This window comes from Abrus precatorius, unplaced genomic scaffold, assembly GCF_003935025.1.
Source record: "Abrus precatorius isolate BTA unplaced genomic scaffold, Abrus_2018 Scaffold10, whole genome shotgun sequence".
NCBI lineage: Eukaryota > Viridiplantae > Streptophyta > Magnoliopsida > Fabales > Fabaceae > Abrus > Abrus precatorius.
The window spans coordinates 4,922,582-4,945,608 of record NW_020874292.1 but is presented as its reverse complement, the minus strand read 5'-3'; the positions used below and the strand labels follow the sequence as shown (position 1 = coordinate 4,945,608).

The 23,027-nt window shown below is 32.4% G+C and overlaps 1 protein-coding gene across 1 annotated transcript; it reads right to left on the bottom strand.

Moving 5' to 3' along the window:
* Window positions 1-463: 463 nt before the first annotated feature.
* LOC113850430 (protein HESO1-like) lies at window positions 464-22,699 on the bottom strand. The gene is made up of 10 exons (XM_027480980.1): window positions 22,613-22,699; window positions 22,419-22,451; window positions 19,781-19,969; window positions 17,753-17,926; window positions 11,188-11,372; window positions 10,553-10,648; window positions 8,496-8,541; window positions 6,652-6,758; window positions 2,443-2,541; window positions 464-2,353 (listed from the first exon to the last, which is right to left on the bottom strand). The coding sequence occupies exons 2-10, from the start codon at window positions 22,435-22,437 to the stop codon at window positions 1,694-1,696; spliced, it is 1,575 nt and encodes a 524-aa protein (XP_027336781.1). The 5' UTR covers window positions 22,438-22,451; window positions 22,613-22,699; the 3' UTR covers window positions 464-1,693.
* Between the last annotated feature and the right edge of the window lie 328 nt (window positions 22,700-23,027).

Below are 23,027 nucleotides of genomic sequence, written 5' to 3'. Positions count from 1 at the left end.
ATTACGGTTTACTGTAACATAAACATTTGTAATTATACAGGTTTGAAAGCATTAAATAAATATTAAAATGATAATATAAACATATAAAAAAATACTTAATATAAAAATCAGTATACGAGAGAGGAGTGAAAAAAAAAAAGTGTGGAAGAAGAATTAAAAAAATGAGGAGGAAGGTAAGATAGTAAGTTAAACAATATTGGGTATTTCCTGCCATGTAATCCTGATCACTTATTTTTTAAATTTTTTATATGATTTTCTTTAAAATATAAAAATATGATATTTTTAGTAAAATTACGTAAATACAAATTTTTTTAAATCGTCTACGACTTTTGACTATTTTTTTAAAAAATTATCGATAACCGACAACTTTTGAATGTTTTTTTTACTTTTAAATATTTTATTACTATATTGGAAATTGCGATTGGCAACTTTTAATTTTTTTAATTTTTTAATATTTTTTATAAAACTCATTATTGTCAATTTTTGAGACTATCATTTAAATGTTTTTTTATCTTTAAACTTTTGTATTTACACTGAAAATCGACATAAACAATTTTTAAACATTATATTTCTGTAATATTTTTAAAAAATTCATATTTCATTATATAAAATTTTTAAATACAATATATAAAAAATAATCCTACTTTTTGACACATTTATTTAAATTTTAAATTATAAAATTTACATATATAAACAATACCGAACAACAATTTAGGGATTAGTACCTAGATAACATACAATATCATTTTTCTATACCCCAATTTTTTTTTCTTCAGACAAGATAATTGTGACTTATAGAAGAAAATAAGCTTTATTTTCTTACATAGAATCTTTCTATAAGTGTGGATAACATGCATTTGTTCTATAAATACGTTCAAAATGTTTGATTCGTGCTTGAGTTGGATGATAAAAAATTATAATGTTCAATTTTTTAGAAAATGAATCTATAAGAACTCACTTATCCTAATAATAAAAAAGCCTGACTTTAATGATCATGTGTTAAGAGGTAAATCAACTAAAGGAATGGGTCACAAATCTCTGTATGCATACTTATCGGTATCTAAATTTATCTAATTGAAATACAATATTTTCTAATATTTTTTATGAACTAAGAAAACATAAATGTATTATAAAAATATTTTTTAAAAATACATCAAATAAAATATAAAATTACAAATAAAAATAATTCACATAAAGTTAAATACAATATTACCTCTTCTCCAAATTATCATTCAAGAAGGAAGAAAAATTTTGTTCAAATTTATTTGTCCATGTTCAAGACAATATTAATTGCTATTCTTCTACTAATATCATTTTGTCCATCTAAAATATTTATCTACTTGAATAGTTCAAGAGTAGAAAAAGAAATTATGACTTTCTAACCTAATTTTTCCATGTCAAAACAGTTTCAGTCTTCATAAAATAAATGCCAGTAAAAAGCTACATCACCTGCTTTTCGTCAGTAATGCAAAGCGAACATTAAGCTATAGAAAGGAATTTTCTCTTCTAAATAGGAAAATGTATTTTCAACCTTGAACAACAAAGAAATCAGGGAGTTTCTAGGCTTTTAGCTGAAGACAATAATGGGAGAGGAGAGAAGATAATTGATTGCTTGGATATAAATTATTTGTTAATGTAATCTTGATTTGACTAGACAAATATATACCACAGAAAACAGTCCCATAAGATCCAATTAATTATTCCTGTGACTGTAAAAGGCATGCTTTCTACGATTATGGCCTACTTGAGGAAGGTGTGAATGAATTGATCCAATATTAGGATTTTTAGTTACAGCTCTTTGATGAACTGTACCAACAAAACCTAGGGAACTTTGTGATGAAACAAAATGAGATTGTATGGAAGGATTATAAGGCCCTGGACCGTAACTTTGATTCACTGTAATATTTGCACTAGGAATAGGAAGAGGAGGATGGGAAACTGGGGGAGTACAAGAAGCAAGCACATGTAAAGTTTCAACAAGGGCTTGCTGCCTCCAACCCACGCCCTTGGATTCTGTTCCTTGCAAGCCTTGGACAATTATTTGTTCACTAGGTATCTGAACTTGATTTTTAACTAAATCTTTTACTAAGCGCCTCTTTTTTGGTGGATGAGGATTTTGTAATGTAGGAAGGTTATTCATACGTGCACTTATGTTGCTAGTAACCTGAACTCCCAGACTAGAAACCGTATGTTTCTCAAACAAAACATCCAACAAATTATTTTCCTGTCTCTGGCCATTTAGAAACTGGACAAGGTAGTTAAGAGTATTATGGACACATCTGTAGATCATCTTTACCTCTTTAATTCCAACTGCTCTGGCAACATTTTGGGACCTGTCGATGAAATCTTCAACCTGTTCAACAAAATATCATCAATATGAATTTAACATCATAGTTTAAATATCCAATTAAAATTGGGGTTTGTGGAAATGAATTTATTTACACTTAATGAGTAAGAGCGTGTCCATGACTTCAAAATCCACGACCCTTCATATAAGCTGGCACAAAATCCTTTCTGCCAAAGATTTTCAACTGATGCCAGCTGCACAAAGAATAAAAATTCCAAATGAGGTTATCGTGGTATATATACTTCAAACAAACAAGATTGTGAAGGTTATAATGTCAGACAAAAAAGGAGGAAAAGAGCTATGAAGAATATTCTGAATGTAAACAAGATACACTGACTAAACCATGGGTTTAACTCATTGATTTTAGTTCATTGCATAAAACTAATTTAAACATTATCCCTAAATAATTTTTTTTATTCTCAGTTCATAACAAAAATTTAGCCTATTGTTGAAATTGTCCAAGGTACAATAGGAGCTTGTAAATGCAATAATAACGTTACAGATTCAATTTATTCTCAAAAGAAGAGAAGAATGCTTATGTTATTCCCTTGCTGGGAAATGCCTCACTGATGAGTGGTTTGTGAGTCCATTTCACTCTTATCTGGGCTGTCTAAACTATTTTATGCAGAATTTGAATTTTGTAAATATGGTTTCATAGTTGGGATTATTTTTTGTTATGGAATTTAGAGATTATATTCAAATTTAGATTATTTTATTCTAGGTTAGAAAATTAATAACATGAAGATGTTTTAGCTTTATTTAGCATATAAACTTGTTTCAAATTGTAGACGACATCACATAATGGGGTCACAATATTGAGGTTGCTGACACTGCTGCAACTGCTTCAACCGTAATTAAATTATTTGAAAATCATGAACAAAAATTCAATGCGACACCACAATAGTTGCAACTCAACTAGTGCAACCACCACAATGGACCATACCTACCATTAGAGTCCTTGCACACATTGTTCATTACTCTTTCTCTTCCTTTGTAGCCTTGCTGCGAGCTTGGAAGCCATCCATAGGAAGACCATTAACCAAGCTGTAATGAGATGATATAACTTGATTTGATTTATTTGGTCCATGAAGAAAGCATCTTGTTCAGCAACAACAACCAAGTCTTATCGTACTCATTAGTCTAAAATTTCGTAGTTATGGTGCTCCAATTAGTTGTTACTTCATCCAAGGTCCATGCAATTCCATGTTTAAGATCTAATTCCAAATGTCCAATTCCTGGGCTAGCTGAATCTTCGCTTCTTCTGAAGTAGGTTGTTTGAAAAATAATGCTCCGCTCACATTAGCCACCATCATGGATCAATTCCTTTGAAGACAATCAATTCAATTTGCTTCACAGCTGAAAACAAGTCTTCTTAAGTTGCCACAATATTTGACATTGTGGATGTTATTGTCATAGTAGCTTTGTCCTTTTTTTTCCATTTTCCCTTATTATTGCCACATGTGGCATGTTCTCCAAATGCCATACCAATTTATAATGTACTTCCAAAATTTTGCCTATTCCTTCAACCCTTGATCCAACTTCTGCTGGTTTTGGTTAATGATGTTCACCAATGAGAACAACTCTGATAGCTTTGTCTCAAGCAGTGTCAGCCTTTGCTCCACTCCATCCAAGTCTGGGTTCTCGTCTCCATTGTCCTCCCCATTTGTATCTTGCAAGTTGGTTCAAATGATAAAGACAACAATCAAAGAAATGAAGAATGGTAAACAATCACTTAAAATGATGTATAGGTTCACTATGAATCTCAGTAAAAAGAAAAGGAGCCACAATGTTCTTGACCGAGCCCAACGCCAAATTACTCATGAACTTTCTCCTTACGTCACTTCTCTCCCTTCTCTGTCTCCTTATAACCGAATTCCCCTTTTCCAAACCCTATAATGGGCCTCCAGCAGCCTGCTCATTCAGTATAACTAACTTTCCTCCATATCCTTCACCACATATCCCCCTTGTTTCTCTCCTAGAATATATTTCTAGCTCCTCCTTGCAGTTAACTTGCTGACTTGGTCACAGTTCTTCATTCCTTGAAATTTTAGGCCTAAAAGTATTGTTTGACTGCAACTTAAAACACCAAGAATAAATAGGTCTTTAGTGCAATATTTGAACTGAAGAACCCCTCCAACCTTGAGTAGTTAGTGCTTTATGTTTAATGAAATGAACCAAACTGGAAACAAGTTTTGGAAAAACCAAATCAAACTAGTTTCCTGATTCTATATACTGGTTTGATATTGTCATAAGTTAATGTATATGAAAACAAGCTGTGCCTACCAACCATATTCTGGTTGTGCTTGCAAGGCAACAGATCAAGAAGATTATTAAGCAATTTCACTTCACAAATAGAATTTACTGATGTGGAATTATAAAAAGTGCGATTGAGGCTTGCAATTACAAACGTCCAGCATTATCAGCTAACGATGTCCATATGCTTTTCTTCTTCCTACCTGGAGTTGATGGCTCTAAAAGTGAAAACAGAAAGAGAACAAAAGAGAATAGAGCAAGAATGTGTGGTAGTGAAGTGAGGTGTGAAGTGCGAAGTATTTTTGGGACAATTCTGCTGCCCACAAAAGATCAGTAGCTCCACCATTTTTTACCCAACACCCCTTTGTATCACCACTTAAAGCCACTGCCTACATTATTGCCCTCTGGAATCATTGGCTGTGTTGGGGTGTATCTCGACAAGGTGGTTATCTGCTGGTGCCCTCATCCTCCCATTCAATGACTTGCTTTTGCATCCACCTCCAAAGAATCTCTATCAATTCTATCTATATCATTCCTGAACTCCAAAACTCTGATGACCACAATCACTTGCAGCCAATTTTTGAACACCATTGAATGCAACCACAGGTTTGACGATCAAATGTTACAGATCTACATCACTTTTCCTAAATGAAAGCATGACAATCATGAGCAATGCACATGGAAAAATTCCTATCTTAATCAATATTAGGACATACCAGACTTTACCTCTCTGATCTTATGATAAAAACATAATAGGATGTAAGCAAGGTAGTTAAAATCCCGATTTGAATCGTAAAATCCCTCAAATCATGGGATTTCATGATTTCACTTGGATTTTGAAAATTCCTCGCAAAGCCTCTTTTATTGAACCCTATCGTAGTTGACGCCTCTTTCATATATCTCCTTTTTATGGAATCCAATTTGTCTCCAGCAGCTTTGAACCCTAACATCGTTGTCAACATTCAACAGTCCTCCTAGTGCTTGCAGCCTAGTCTGCAACTAAATCCAGCAGTGTGCTATTGCTCTGAGTTCAAGTCTTAGTGCTTCTGTTCTTACATTTTTTCTGTTCTAATATATTTTTCACTCACGTCAATGCATTACATTCTTATGGAATAAATTATGATTTGTGAGTGATACTTTGTTTAAGTGCTTTTAGTGATTTGAAGGTTTTTTCCCTTAATTTATGATATTTTATATGAATAATATGAATTTATATCATATATATAAATTTTATAAAATCTTACAATTCGATTTACGATTTTACAATTTACGATTTTCACTCCCTTTTATGATTTAAAGTAAAATCCCGATTTTAACTACCTTAGATGTGAGGTTGAAAATAAAGAAAACTGAAACTTTGAATATCAACATGAAACTGACTAACTTTTTTATTGTAAAAGTTGGACTATGAAACCGAGGATGTCAAATCATGAATCATAGATCATATCGAATTAAAAGATCAAGAGACAATGATGTATAGTTTTCAATGAAAAGTTTAAACAGAAAAACGAAAAAAATAATATAACAAAACAAAATCGTAACTGAGTGTGTGAAATCCTTAATTCAAAAGACTCAAAAGCAATGGAACAGCCAAATAGAGTCCATAGTGGCAGTGTGATAACCCTATTTCAAAAATAATGAAAATATAGCATCAGAATAATCAGATCAGTTGTGTTCAATTGAGCTCCTTCAACTTCTTTTCATTTAACAATTTAATCTTACTTGAATTTTCCATTTCTTCAAAGATAAATGGAGACAGACAGATAAGGAAAAAACAAATTGTTGAATCATGTGATTTGTATCTGTGATATAGAATCAAACCAATTCATCCATGTATCGTAAGATTCAAAGTCATTTGAAATTCATCAAATGATATGAATCAATGGCTAGACAAATCATATTGAATCATGCAATTTGTAGCACGAACTGTATGATTCTACTAATTATTGTGCCCATTACTTTGGGTGCAGCACAACTAATTACTATCATATAAAAGAAGACACATACTAGCAGAACATAATTTTTGATACACAGAAAAACATATAAAATACCTTGACAAAAAGGGTAATGAAGAGCTTAGCCAATGACTCTTTGTTCTGTTTTCCATAGGTAAAATAAGTTTTAGCAACCTTAGCCACAGACGCAGGATCATCTCCCTCTAGAACAAACATTTGAGACAAGTCAATTTAAGTAACAAAATGCAATCCCAAAAACTGAGAAGACTTCATAATCCAGTTAGCTCCTTTTCATCCTAAAGCAAAACACACGACACGTTGGAACTTCAACAGTAAAGCTCATGCAAGGTAGCAAGACATCTATAACAAGCATTGTGCATTTACCAACAGTCACCACTGCACCTATTGCTACTTTTTTCTTTTTGTCATTTCTTAAAATTATATTTCAGTTCATATTTACTTCGAAACTGTTCCCAGTCTTCTGAGCAAACAACAGATCTACAATGGTCAATGAGTTGAAGACAGATCTTGTCCATATATAGATGTTATATAGTTGTTATGACTATTCATAATAATTCTAGATTTTTTAATGCAAAAAATAGTGCTACATCAAAAAGCATAATTGGGACTCTATGCAATCAATTAACCAATTCATAATTGTTTTCCTCTCAGGCACAGTTTTCATATCAAGTTATCCATCTTCCCAGTCTCCAATCAAAGAACTGAACTCCACCACTTAAACCAGAGGTATTCAGATTGTCATGACCACAATCTTTCTATAAAACTACTATTCATCAATGCGGATAGGCATGTGGGGACCTCATTTGTTAGTAACCACCACAACAAGCACCACCATGACAATTCCAGGTGCCTTAGTTGCCTGTTGCAGCCACTCACCCTCCATGTGTGGCTGCACCTTCTTCTCAATTTCACTAACTGGGTTTCATCCATCCTCTGGACCTGTTAATGCATGGCACAATCTGTTCCTCCCTCCAGCACACTTATTTCTGTTGGAAGCTGCAATGGCTTCTTATGGCTGCAACTTTTTGGTTGTTAGTCTGTTTTGTTCTGCATTTGCATAGATTGTTGTCCTTCCAGCCACAAGCAATTGATTGAAAAAGTTCAAGTTGTTAAACTAATTCAAGCCAAGTACATTATGTGCTCATTTATTTGAAGTTTGGTAAAATCAATTTTGATAGTTTTGATTTTGAATCTCAAAATATTATTGGGATGTATGCTTTATTAATCTTAATCTTATATGTTGAAGTCCAACCACGACTATAGATATGACTAAATAAGAGCTTATAAAGACTAAAACAATCCTCACCTTACGAGATAGCTTTTGGAGTTGAGTTAGGCTTAAAGCCCAAATTCAACATTTTACATTGGGACATGTAACAAATTGCATAAAATTGATCTTAGATGGTAAAAAAACATGCATTATACATAATTCTATCTACCTACACGCCATGTACGATCAAATAGTTTCAATTTCCAACCATTTATTCGTCTTCTAGTTGAAACTATTTCAGCTGTCATTTTATTTTGTTCTCTCCAGCAATATTCAACATGACACTTTAGGCAGTGATATCTCCAGCTATGAGGTTTAATGTTTATATACGCATAAGTGTTTATTTGTAACAAACTAAGAACATTTTAAGTTTCAGATTTACAGGAACTGTTGGAATATTAAGACTATTGATGCTTTAAAAGTTATTGAGAGAGTACATTCGTAAGGGTTATAACATTTAAGAGTTGTATAAAACTAGTATTGGACCTAGATTATTAGTATAAATAGGTATTACAAGTTAGTATCAAACAAACAATTCATCACAAATACTGTTTAACATCCCTAATTCATAATCACAGAGAACTCAAGGATTACAATAAGATTCAAATCAGAAACAATCAATTATTTTCACCACTAGCAGAAACTGTACCTTTAAGTAAAATAGAGAAAGGAGGCAATATAGGAGGATTGCAAGTCTGCATTAAAAACAGGAAGAAAAAAAAAGAATTAGATTTACATACAACAACAACAACCAAGCCTAATCCCACTAGGTGAGATTGGCTAAAATAACTAGTTTTGCATAAATGCAAAAAATAATCCATGTCCAAGGCATCAATAAGTTACTATTTGACAATTACCGTTATTTTAGCATCAAAATCCACACAGAAATTTTGACTAAATAAGTTCATAAGCTGTTTATTTATATATCTATTATAGAAAGGGTGTAGCTGCTTTCTAAAATTACCAGCAAAAATTCTTTTAAAAATTATCTTGACCAATTTTATCCATTCAAGAATTGTTCTCACCATGCAAAATTTTAAATATTCACAACACTTTATAATATTCACAATTGTTTAAATTTTGTACATATAGATAGGATAGAAGAAAAGGGAAATGTAGTAAGAGACAGTGTTAGGTACCCAGGAAACAGAAATACGAAATTGATAGAAACAAGCAAATGAGTGTAAGGATTTTATTGAATAATTGAGAAAAAGATAAAGAATTATTGTCCAAGTTTAACGCAAGGTTCCCCTTTATTACAAACTTTTTGACTCATTGAACGAATCTTTTCCTCATAATTTCCCCCTATTTCTCTAATCACTCTAACTATCCTTAACCACTTTAGGAAAAAATAATAAATGAAACATTTAAGATAAAATATAGAGAGGGATTTATATATATTCCAACCAAGAAAATAAAAAAAAATAAAAAAAACTGATGTAAAATGAGCATATCAAAATTATCAATCATTGACAATATTTTTAATATTATTCATATTTCTTTTTTTTGTTTGTTTGGTTTGGTGATAGACAGGAAATAAAAGACTACAAATATGCTTCACACTTCTAAGATAATCTGCTCCTAATGAGATAAGACTTGGTTGTTGTAAAATCTGATAAACCAAAATTTTCCCTATAAATGAAATATATTTCACATCCATTTCTCTGTTAGGATACAGAGAAAGGGGAGGAAAGAATATTAGTCAGTTAATTAGTTAGAGGATGTTTGTGTGATAAAGTAGGAGCATGTAAAGGAAGAGGATTCATTCATTCTGTATTCTTAGAATTTGGGAATTAAGCATGTGCCTAATGGTCAAAGGGGAGATCCTTGGAGAAGAGATCTCTCTTCTATTTTTTACTCTTTTCTTTTAATCGATAACATTTTTCTTTTCTTTATTTCTATTCATGGTTCCTAACAGTCCAACATGCCAGATCCAAATTCCATGGAGAAGAAACTGCCAAATTTAAATTCCAGGTGAAAGGAAACTGCCATATCTCTTATTGAGAGAAGAAATGGAGGATTCAGTGGAGTTCTTGAAAGGGACCACCAATCATGGTTTACAACATCATTCAAGGTTGTTTAGAACTTTTGAGATTCAGAAAATTTGTCACAGGTTCATAAAGAATAAGGTTGCATAATTACAGAGCTTTAACAGATACTACAAAAGTTGCTCAAGAAGCATGAAATTGATATCATAGAAGAAAGAGTAGAAGCACATGTGTAAACAGCTTCCTTCAAAATCAACTATGCAGTTAAATGAAGCCATTGTAATGCTCACAGAAGCATTTCCTATATTTTTCAAACTATCAGATTCTGACCTATAGGACAAGGTTGAAATTCAAGAGTGGTATTTTACAATAAAAGGGGAGGGGAAGTTAGAATATTAGTTAGTCAGTTAGAGGGTGTTAGTGTGATAAATAAATAGAATATACAGGAAGTTGAATCATTCTGTATTTTTAGCATTTTGGGAATCAAGCAAATGCTTTCAATTATGAAAGAGGAAAACCCTTGGAGGAGAGTGCTATTCTCTATTTTCTGATATGTGTTCCTAACACTACCACAGCTCAAGAAATAGCAATTCTACAACCAAATATAACTAGATTAAGTATTAACTATTTGACCAAATTCAAATCCCAACACTAATGTAAAATGTAATGCTTCCAAAAATGATAAGTGCATCAACCAGATATTCAAAAGGTTTAATACCTGCAAATGAAAAGCAACATACGATACAATAGATAAAGAACTCAAAGTCCGGTCTCTGGGACAGTTGATATTATGTGCTTTTGCCCAGGATTTCATCTACAATAGGCAGAAATGATATTAGCGTGGAAACACTGTTAACATATAATCAATTATACAAAAACAAGTGTCCTGGACAGTTGGTTTGACACATATAACAGAGAAAGTAAATCTAGGGCACAATGAAAGAGCCCACCGGCACAAAAACATGTAGGGAAAAAGCATATTTTAATGAAACCAACTAAACTTTTTTATCGTCAATTATGGTAGATTTCTGTGAAATCTGGTATACCAAATCATCCGTACAATATGTCTTGCCTTACATATTCTTCTATGGCACACACTTTAGGAACTTCATATCAGATACAATGAAATATTTTCATTCCTATTGCAGATGGCCATACACAAAGCTTGTCAATTGTCCTCATCGATTTATTAACAAGAAAAGAAATCCTGCATTTACCTAGAGAATGTGATAATTTATCACAATTTCAATGTCACTAGTAATTTTCCATCTGCTAGGTTTCCATTCAAATTTATTTTAAATGAAAATATTAAAACAAGGCAAATAGCAGCAGTAGCATGCAACATATGATTACCAGGAAACATAGCTTTTGAAATCTTTCATCTATGGCAGAAATTGAATGGATAATATGAGATTTTGCAATACCATCCCTATTATCAACTGATAAATCACATTCAATACCAGTTCCACTGTCAGTAACTTTTATAATTGGTACCCTGGCAGACAAGATAGACTCTAAACCAGTAACATGTCCTTTTCCTGCAACACACGTTTCATTGGCGTTATATTTCTAACAAGATCATCAAAGTTGAAGATTCATAAAATATCAGCTCCAACATGCCACAATCATTTTCATTCAGATGATAACAAAGATAGACAAATATTTTATTTCACTTTTCTGTCTGAAGTCCATTGTACAAACTAAAATTGAGCTGGTATATAAGTTCCTTATTTAAAACTAGGCATTCTGTCAGTGTCAGCATAATCATTATCCACATAGATTGATACTGTAAATTGACAGGGTCCAGGCCCAAGATTTAGAAATAGGAAAAGAAGCACTACCTAGTCAGGGAGATGAGAAACCTAAGTGACAAAAGGTTTATACTGTGAAGAGGCAGGTGCTCAGGTAGCAAGTCAATTATTTGGAGGTAATGACAGAGAATTTGTTAGAGGAGTGACAAATTTACAAATTTAGTCCTGTGTCCAACAGCTCTTAAGGTAGGAGGTTTGTTGCAACTTGCAAGATAGGGTAGTGATATTTTCCAGTTGAGAAGGAGTAGTGTGGGCAGAGGGTATTTTTCTCTGTAGGAGGAGCTCTAAGCTCTGGGAATTGCAGTAAATATCCTTCCTGGAGAAATGAAATAATACTGCTACTTGATTTTGTGTTTCCATTTCTTTGAACTATTTTGTGTGATTTACTGTTTGTGTTTGATATCATAAATAATTTATTTCCCCTTGTTACAAGACACAACTAAATCATAACCCACTAAACATGAAATCAGATCATGCAATTTTTCAGGTGGAGTAACATTCTCATCTAGGAAAAACATGTATTGCAGCATTCTGCACCAAGTAGGAAAAGGCTGAGGGCTGTTGTAATGTTCAGTGCATAAAATTTAATAATTCAGGGTTTCAACTTTCAACTTTCAAGTTATGCTAAAACGCATATTAATTCTGTCCTAGTTTGTGGGTAATCACATAAAAAGTTATCAAACACATTGCCATTATGTATTGTTTAATGGCAGCCATGCCACGTTGCCATAATGAGTTTCCAGCAATATGCCATTTTTATGGCTATACTATAGTAATGACATTTTGTCATGGCAGCCTATATCAGCCACTTTTATCATGGCAGTTATGGCAGTTAACCATGTCAATGGTGGAAAAAGAGGCTTTTACTCCACTTTTGAGGGGGGGGGAAAAAAAAGAATAGTTTCTGACTATTCAGAGACCACTCAATAAGCACTGAATATATTGTAAACACAACTACAAAAGTGCTCTCGCCGTCTAAAAACTCAAACCCAACACAGTAATGAGGCGAATGACTGTTTTGCCTTTCTCAGGTAACCTCAGTTCAAAAATCCCTGTTTCGTTGTTTCTTCTCTTCCTACAATTTTCTATCTCTGTTTTCTTCTCCTTTCTCTCCATTTTCCTATATTCTCTGAGACTATCTTAATTCCCCTGTTTTGAGGCTCTCGCAGTTCTAGGTCTTTCCCAATTCCACTCTGCTCTCTGAGCCTCTATTTAGTGATTCTCACTTTTCTGTTTGTTTTCTAATAATGGCAGATCAATATCTATGATCATCACAGACAAAGAATTGTAGGACTAATTCAATTGATCGATTTGTGGACATAATACCAGAATACTTTTTACACATTCATAATTTTTTTTATTACAACCACTGAGGAACCACCAAGGTTCCACCATATCTTTATGGCAAATTTGCAGTGCCATGGCAGATGGCAGTGGTGGTTTCCATGCTCTATGTAACAAGCATGGCATTTTATGGTGTTTTCTGATGACGGTGCCATGGTGGCTGTTATGCACATGGTGGTAATGTCAATAACGGTGGTCCTGGTAGAAAAATGGTGGTTTTTGAAGAAAAATGATTTTGTTTTTGCAAAAAAATGAGTTGGGCCATGGACTCAACCCAGCCCAAAGGAAGAACCCGCAAGCCCAACCCTAATAATCTTGCCTCTCTGCTTCATCTCTCACTTCTCTCTTCTTCATCTCTGGTTTCTCTCATCTTTGTTCTTCATTCGGGTCTGCTCCAACTCTTGTTTTCCCAACTAGCAGCAACTACTCCATCTCCCGTGACCGCCCCTCCATTTCCGGCTACTCCATTTATTTCGGTAGCTTTTTTTTTTTTTCCCTCTCCATTTATATCAGCTTTCCTTAACATGGCTCAACAAAAATTATGTTTTTATTGTTATCTTTACATTTGATGACTGTTTATTTTGTAATGAACCATGTTTTGAATTGTGGGTTATTCTACTTATATTTTGAGTTAATTCATTTCTATCACGGTAGTTAGTATTGCACAAAACGCGATACGAATCTACTGATTCAATATGAATATTTGTGGCAGCGATACATATCAAACCAAGTATCGTTTTGAATTCGGAATCGTATTGCGAATCGCATGTATCGACCGAACTGATGCTGAGACGTGATTCAGTGCGTGGCGCACGATTCAAGCGCAACCCGGGTCGCGCAAAAAAATGGGTCGGGTCAGCGTGACCCGGAACAGTAAAAACCCTAAAAAATCTTTTTTTTTAATTTTTCTTTACAAAATTGCCGATTTTTACTTTAAGTTTTTTCTGTTGGTACACCCATTATGAAATATTAAAAGGAAATCCTATTTTCTCATTCCCCTTTCATTCCCGCTCTTTTCTTTTCTCTTTTCTCTACGTACAGAGTTTAATGTTCATCCTATTCTCTATTATTTTATTATTGTCATTGTTGTAATTCTTCTCACAACTTCCCACTTCCTATTCAATATTTCCGGTGGTCCCCCTCTCCTTTTGCTATGGTTCCTTTTTTTTATTTGGCTTCTCCTCTCTTTTTTACTTGTTGTTTGCTGTTTGGGGAGACAAATAGGTCCTACAAAAAAACAAAAGAAAGTGATATCACATGGAAACATTGTGAAAGTGTCCCTCCGCACAAGCTATTAGTAAAATGCAAATATTGTTCTCATTCTTGTTGGGGTGGAGTTGCAAGGATAAAACATCATTTAGCAGGAATAAGGGCAAATGTGAGTGCCTGTACAAGTGTTCCACATGAGGTAAATGAGACATTCATCAAGCTATTGGAAGAGAAAGAAAAGAAAAAAGATGAAAATAGCTTGGAGTTTTCTGAAGAAACTGAGACTCAGGATGTAAGTGGTCATCAAAAGAAAAGTATGGATTCTTTTGTCAACAAAGAAAATGAGGGACATCTAAAAATTTGAAGCAAACAACAATGAATACAATGTTTAAAGATAGAGATATTGTCATTCAAGAAATTTGCAAATACATTTATGCTAATGTCTTACCATTTAATTTGGTTAGAAGCTCCCATTTTATTCAAATGGTGAAAGCTATTGGAGAATTTGGCAGGAGTTTAAAACCTCCTACTTATCATGAAGTCAGAGTCTCTTTTTTGAATAAAGCAATTGATAGCATCCATCAAAATTTGGAGAAATATAAAAGTGAATGGGAGAAATGGGACTACACTTTGATGTGTGATAGTTGGACAGACGGGAAAGGAAAGTCACTTACTAATTTTCTTGTTAACAGTCCTACAGTAATAGTGGGACTGTTTTTCTAAAATCTATTGATACTACTGATGTAATTAAGGATGCCAAGCAAATGTTTAAATTATTGGACAGCATGGTAGATGAAATTGGGGAAGAAAATATAGTGCAAGTTGTAACAGATGGTGTTTCTAATCTTGTGGCAGCAGGAAAAATATTAGAAGAGAAGAGAACTAAATTATTTTGGTCACCTTGTGCAGCCCATTGTCTTGATTTAGTTCTAGAAGATATTGGAGAGCTTCCAATTTTCTATGCTACTATTACAAATGCAAAGAAAATCACAACTTACATATATAAGCATACATGGGTCCTTAATTTGTACAAAAAGCATTCCAAGAGAAGGGAGTTAGTTAGACCAGCCGTAACAAGGTTTGCAACTGCTTATCTTACATTAAATTGCATTATGCAACAAAAGAATGCTCTTAGATCTATGTTTGCTTCAGAAGAGTTTGCTTCTAGTTCTTATGCTAATAATAGAGTTGAGGCTAAGCAAGTGATGAGCATAGTGTTGAGTGATGATAAATTTTGGAAATCCATCAAATATTGTTTAAAGTGTGTAATTCCACTTGTGAAAGTACTTAGACTTGTAGATGGTGATTCAAAACCAGCCATGCCATATATTTATGAAGCAATAGATAGAGCCAAAGAGAAAATTGCTGAAAATTTCCAAAAAAAAGAGTCAAGGTATAAGAAAGTGTGGAAGATCATTGATACTAGGTAGAATTTTCAAATACATAGACCTCTCCATGCAGCTGCATATTATCTCAATCCTAAGTAAGTAGACATTCTTAATATCTTAAATTTCATTTATCAGCCTATTCATCCTGACCATTTTTTATTGTTTTGTTAGGTTCCATTATGACAAAAACTTTAATCCAGATAGTGCAGTTTTGTATGGTTTATATGAAACTATTGAAAGAATGGTTTCAGATAGAAGGACAAGATTTTTGATTGATCAACAACTTGAGAAGTTTAAGTTAGCCAAAGAATTATTGGGAATGAATATGACAATAGACACTAGAGACAAAAAGCAACCTGGTAACTCTTCAATCTTGATACTTTGTTAATTTTACAAATAATTATAAACCAATAAGTAACATGACATACTTTACTAATTGTTTATACATATTTTGTTTTGAATTTTAATAGCTCTTTGGTGGGAGAGTTATGGTGGAGATGGTAAAGAGTTGCAAAAAGTAGCCATGAGAATTTTGAGTCTTACATGTAGTACAACAGGATGTGAAAGGAATTGGAGTACATTTGATCAAGTGCATACTAAAAGAAGAAATCGTTTGGAACAACAAAGACTAAATGCACTTGTGTTTGTTAAATATAACCTACAATTAGAGATGAGACAAAAGTGTAGAGAAGAGAGGGGAGAGACTTATGATCCCATATGTTTATCCGATATTGAATCAGATGATGAATCCGATATTGAATCAGATGATGAATGGATTGTTGAAAAAGAGGATCCATGTTTACCAAATGATGCTTCATGGATGGATATACATGAGTGCTTTACTTTTGAAGAGGGAGCTTCAGGCAAGAAAAGAAAAAGAGGTATTTGTGCTGATTTAGAATTAAAGCTTGAACAAAAAATACTAAAAATTTAATTACTCAAATACATATTGTCATGTTTGTTCCATTATTTTGGTTTTATAGGTCCAAGAAACTTAAATACCAAAACTGATAAGAAGAAAAAATCTATAATAGAAGATGATAATGAAATTGAAGGCATTATTAGAGATGGGGTGGAAGAAGAACTTTTGATTTTGGAAAATGAAGAAGATGAACTAAGTGACATAGATCTTGAGGACAATAAATGATCATATCCATTCAAACTTTTGCTATAGTGACTTGCTGTCATTTTTAGTTTATCTTTTTGAAAGACTTTATGTTGAATTTGAGCAGTCACTATTTTTGATAATGTGACTGAGTGTTATGATTTGAATCTTAGTTTGCTTACAAGTGTATGTCACATTGTTAGTGATATATTATTTACTTCAAAATATTAATATATATCTGTTTCTATATATTATAATGTTCTTATATTTATATTTTTTATGTTTTAAATTATTGATTTTGAATCTTACGATTCGATTCATGATTCAAAAAATAGGTCATATGATTCACAAGTTGAATCCCGATTTAACTACCTTGATTTCTATCATTTTCTATAGCCTATAATATTTTTTATTAATTTTATTATATCTGCCATAATTTTGCCATGGCGGCCACCATAATTTTATGATAGTTTTTTGAGTTTCTGCCATCCGCCGTTGATAACCTTGGTTGTCATATCTATACTGCATCTGTAACTTCCCACTTTCATATGCTTATGATCCAAGAGATGTTGATGCTTTTTCTCTTAAATAATTTCATCTATATCTACTACCAGCATTGAATCTCTAGGATACATTGATATTTCCCATATATACCTACAGATTCTATACTAATAACAAGCCATAGTGACCTTGCCACAATTGGCTATGGTTCAGTATACAATACATGCCACTTGATTCATTGCCCATAGGAAAAGATTAGCTCAGAGACCAAAAAATGTTGTTTGGTGAAAAGAACTATGACAACAACCAATTATGCAGCAAACTCAAATAGTATAAAGCCCTGGAGTTAAAATTCTTAAATAAGGATGCTCCATATCATGGATCAAACAAAATTGTTCTGATTTTGCTTATGAACTCTGATTAACTACCAGCATATTAAAATATATAAGATTTGAAAGATTAATTCAAGAATAGGTTAACTTGTGTGTATTATTGCATAACTTTCCCCTTAACAAAAGCTAACAATAGTAACTGGCAGTACGTAGATCTTAAAAACTTACTTTGAATTAATTGTAATTTCTTATTAAACTTCCGAAGGGTTGCAATCTTCTTCTGCCGAGAAACTTCAGTTGAATAATTGAAATTGATAGATAAATCAAGATCACTTTTTTCATCGAACATATCCATTACAAATGATCCATACTCTTCCACAACAGGGGAGTCATCATTATTGCCTGAAAAATAAAATTAAACAAAAGCATTGTTTACACAAGAATGAGCTAAGATATGAACTAAATTTAAATGAAGTGAACAATAATAGAAGAAAGAAAGGGAGATGAATGTGATGCACCCAGGTTGATTTTCTTTATTTTTTTTGGAAAGGATATGGTGCAATTATTTTTTAATTATCTGTTTCCAATTATAATAGGTAATGCAAAAAATAATATATGTGAAAGAAACATCAATTTAACAATTCTCTGACATTGTTGAAAATTAAACTCCAAAGCAAAATATGCTTCTTTACCAAAAGAAATGCTGTTTACAATAAGAAAACAGAAACCAAACAAAAATGAGTCTAAATGATAGTCACCTAGTCCATAATTCTCTTCGGTAGAGGTACAGATATACAGTATGTGGTACACTAATAGATATATATGATACGTAGGAAGTATTCCTAGTTGGTACACTGTTGGGGTTCACAATACATTTCAAAATATTATTAGGTGCATTTTTATTATAATTTAAAAAAATACAATGTAAAATTTTTAACTCATAATATTTAAAATATCTTTTTCTATTTATATGTACCACAATAAATATATTCTGAGAAATTTTTACGTTTCCTGTGTTAGGAATGCATCATTTACCTTTTTCCTTCAGGACAGTTATTAAGAGCAATTTCCATCACAAATCAAAGCATATCAATATGTTAAAGAACCACATTTTGGAACACTCACAAACCAGTTCGTAAATTGCTTGGGTGGAGAGCAAATTTTGTAACTATGGTCCAAATTAATCAAAGTTGAAGTGAAATCAAGGCATTTTGATTTGAAGGTCCATGGGATGATCCAAAGGAAAAGAATTGCTTAGACTTTTATTGAGTAGCTTCAACAGTAAAAAGACTGAATGAGGCAAAACCTTATTCAACTCTATAAAACCATAGTTGTTAATATCACATAGCAGTGCACTAGCAGTTGAGCCCAAAAACACCATAGTGGGATAACACATAGCTGGATGGTCACTATTCTAAATTTTTCTCATATAGATTAAATAATTTATACCATATGCATATTGTTAAGAAATTTAGCCCAGCTCATAGGAAAAGGACTACCCTAACCCTTATAAGGAGTATTCTAATTCTATTCTAAGTCAATGTGAGATATCTTAACACATATAAATGCTAAAAAAATTTGAAAAAAAACTCAAAGTTCATGACATATTCATAATTAAGAATAAAAGAGTCTTAGGTCATCAGCAAAGCATACAAGTAAATAGCAAAAAGTCAATGAAACAAACAAAATTCAGAAGACATGTTCATATTCAAATACAAGACATCTTAAACATTCAATAACAAGTAAGGGTGGATGTCACACCGATAAAAGAACAGGGAAGGTTAGTTCAGAACAGAGACAAGAATAGAGGGCAGGTGCTAAGGAAATACTGTCAAAAATGGGTGAGTGTTGGACATTAGAAGCATGAGAAACTACACCCAATTAGGGTTTTTCAAAATTCTGTAAAGAGAGGAAAATATCAACCTTATCCCCCCTCACACACACAAAACAATGAAGTTTCAGGGGCAAAAATGCCTCACTTTAGCACCGCTATAGTACCACTAATGCGGCCACAACAGCCGTTATTTGAAAAGGCGCCACTATTGAAACTTTGCAGCAGTTCATGGCTGCTCCACACCACTGTGCTGCTACAGCACGCTATTGATAATTATGTCTACAACAAGTAAAAGAATAGGAAACTAAACAATTAGTGTCATTACATCCAATTATATGGGCATATATGTTGCTCTTTTTACATTCTTATTAATGCAGTTGTTCAGAATAAATTTTGTCAGGAAGAATGTAACAAAATATTACCATATATTTCCTTCACTATGGTATTGAAGATGCGAATCAAATCTCTCCTATTGTGATAATCAATTGGTTTGGGACTCAGTCTAACAAAGGTATCACAAAGGAGCCTGTCTAGATCAATGACACGTGAAGAAGTGAACTTAATCTTGGCTAATATCTCTGACTCGAGCTTCTCTACCATCTTTGTAAGGTCTGGCACAGCACAAAAAAAATCAAGTCACTACTTCAACAATTAATGCAGTGTTTGCCCATATTTGAAACACCAACGATAAATAAAATAAATAAAGTTAGGAAAATGAAGCATCCTAGAAAGTTAATTTTGCCAATCCTTTGTTCCCCTCTAAAATTGGTGGAGAGGGAATAACAAAGGAAAAGATTTAAATGACTCTCACCGAACTGAGTTTTCACTGTCAATAATTAAAGGAAACAGAACAAGGCAGAATTCATTCTTCACGCGAACAAAAAAGAAAAAATATGGCCAAACCCAAATCCTGCAAATCTACCCCTTCCGGCCACATCAAGGTATGCTTATGAGGGTGGTTTTGAAGGAAAAAAGAAGGGAGAATATAAATTTCATTTCCATTAAACATCCTTTAACTTGATAATTTTTCTCAACAACAATTAAGTGTTATTCCATCAGGTAAAATTGGCTACATAAATCACAGACATTATCAAGCTCGATCAAAAACCAAATTATCATAAATACTATTTATCATCAAATCTCTTTTAATAATTTTTTCTAAAGTTCTTCTAAATCTCCCCCTATTCTTTTTTATTAGATTAAAATTCATGTCATTTACTTTTCTTACTAGTGCCACCTGTAAACTTTCTTTGCATGTAACCAAACCACCTTAAACAATTTTTTGTTGTCTTTTCCAATATAGATGGTGTTACTCCAATATTTTGCGTATACAATAATTTCTTATCTTGTCTTTTTTTATATGACAACTTATTCATCATAACATTTTTATTTATGTCACTCATCTTTTTTTTTTTCATGTTTAACATTCACTTCCATATAAGATAATTAGTCATTTAGCAAGACAATAAAACTGTCCTTTCAACTTTATAGATAGCTAGTGATCACATAATTTTTAATATTTTTGTCTACTTTAACCACCATTCAACTTGTATTCTATGATATCTTCTATAATATATTAATCACTTTGTAAAATCAATCCAAAGTACCTAAATTTGAAGAGTTGTAATATAATATCATATCTAATTTTAACTTTCAACACATGATTCTCATCTTGTTTTGTTTTATAAATGTGTAATACACACGTAGCATGTTTTACGTTTGGCGTTTGCTCAAAACAAAAACATTTAAATTCTAAAGTATCCCTTCATAACTCTAGTTTAGAGTTAACATCTTTTGATTTCTCAAGTAGGTCTATGTCATCAACAAAAAGTATGTACTTAGGATTTAGGAATAATTTTATTTACGTCACTTATAAACACATTTAAGGCTAAGTTAAACAAGTTAAGACTCATCATAAAATCCTAATATAAACCTATCCCTACCCTATAAAGAAGTCCTTAAATACGCATTTAAGAGTTCTTACACATATAATTATTATCTCATATGCATCTTGTATAGCCTAAATATATATTGCACGGACTAAGTTTCTTTTTAGAGCTTTTCTCGACACTCTCTTGACACAGTTGCATGTTTTTTCCTGTTTTTTCTGAGTTAATAAAAATCATAGGTAAATCATTTTCTTTGTACTAGTACTAGTATTTTTCTATCAATGTTTAATCACATTTTACAATAATTTTGTAATTTTATAGAAAGTTTTTTGCATAATGTCTTAATTAGTAATAAAAAATTTTACTTCTTCATCTTTGATATACCTAACTTTGTCCAAATCTTTGATTTTTTTTTTCTACTTTTGGCAAGTTTACAGAAAAAAAAAAATCTCTCTCTACTTGATAATTTCTTAAAATAACATAAATCAATAAAATGGTAGAATGGCATGACCTCCATGTCATAATGTTTTGTTTATTTTTACGAACAATTTATAACCTTATCAATTTAAAAAAATTGCCCTAGGTTTTGTTTTTTTTACTTTCTAAATCTCAAATGGAGAGGCTATAATGGATTGCTGTGATTCATACCACAACAACTCATCCTCCAATGCATCCTCTTCTCCTCGTTTCAGAAGAGGATAAACCAGAACCCAGAACATAAAACACACTTGGATGGAAGGAAGCATAACACACTGTATAATGCTCCCAAACCTAGTGGTGTGAACACCTTTTCTCCCTCTGAATGAAACTACTTAAATCAAACGAACAATAATTATTACCGCCGTTTCAATTCCCTAACGATTACAATGAGTTTAAATTGTCAATACTGCAATTGCAATTGAATTTGCTCACAATTCCAGTAACCGCAAACCACCGCAATTTAAAACCACGATGATTATCAATAATTCCATTCAATTCTACGTTTAATGCATCAAAATAAATCAGTCACGACCATTCCCATTCCTCAATCCTAATCCCGCGCACATACGAAGTCTAACTCTAATCTAACAGTCTCTTTTTTTTTTTTTTCCTTTTTAAATTCAAATAATCTCGGTGACAAGTCATTCAAGACACAAAAACAAAAAAACTCGATTGAATTGTATTTACTCACCTTTATCAACCGACTCCATTATTGCCTGGAAACCTGACCATTGAACAACAAAGGAATTGCTTGAGCTTCAAACATGACGAAATAACATATAATACTATACATAAAGATAAATGATAGAATGAAAAGCGTGAAGTGATTGACAAAGAGGTGAATAGGGTACGTAATTGTGGGTGTGGTGGGAGAAGAATACTTACGAGAGGAAGCGGTTGCAGAGAAGGGGAAAATTTACAGATAGATTCGCTTACGTTTGCCTGTTGTGTCCTTTCCCACGCCTCCAGTGAAAACCATTCGGTTCCAAGTTCCACGAAATGAGAAAATTTAAATTTTCTTTTTCCTAGGTTCAATAATTTTGATTAGATCAAATTATAAGCCAAATATTCCACTATTAAACAAAATTATATTATTTTTTTATTCTTAAAAATTAAATTTTAATATACTGTTAATATTTATTATTAATTAAAAAATATCATAAATACTAACAGAAATTAATTTGAATGTTAAACATTTTAGTATCAGTTAACTAAAGTCTCGAAATATATATAAAAAAAATTATCAAAAATAAATACACTATATCTAAGTGTGATCTAAGTTGGATCTAAATTTATCTAG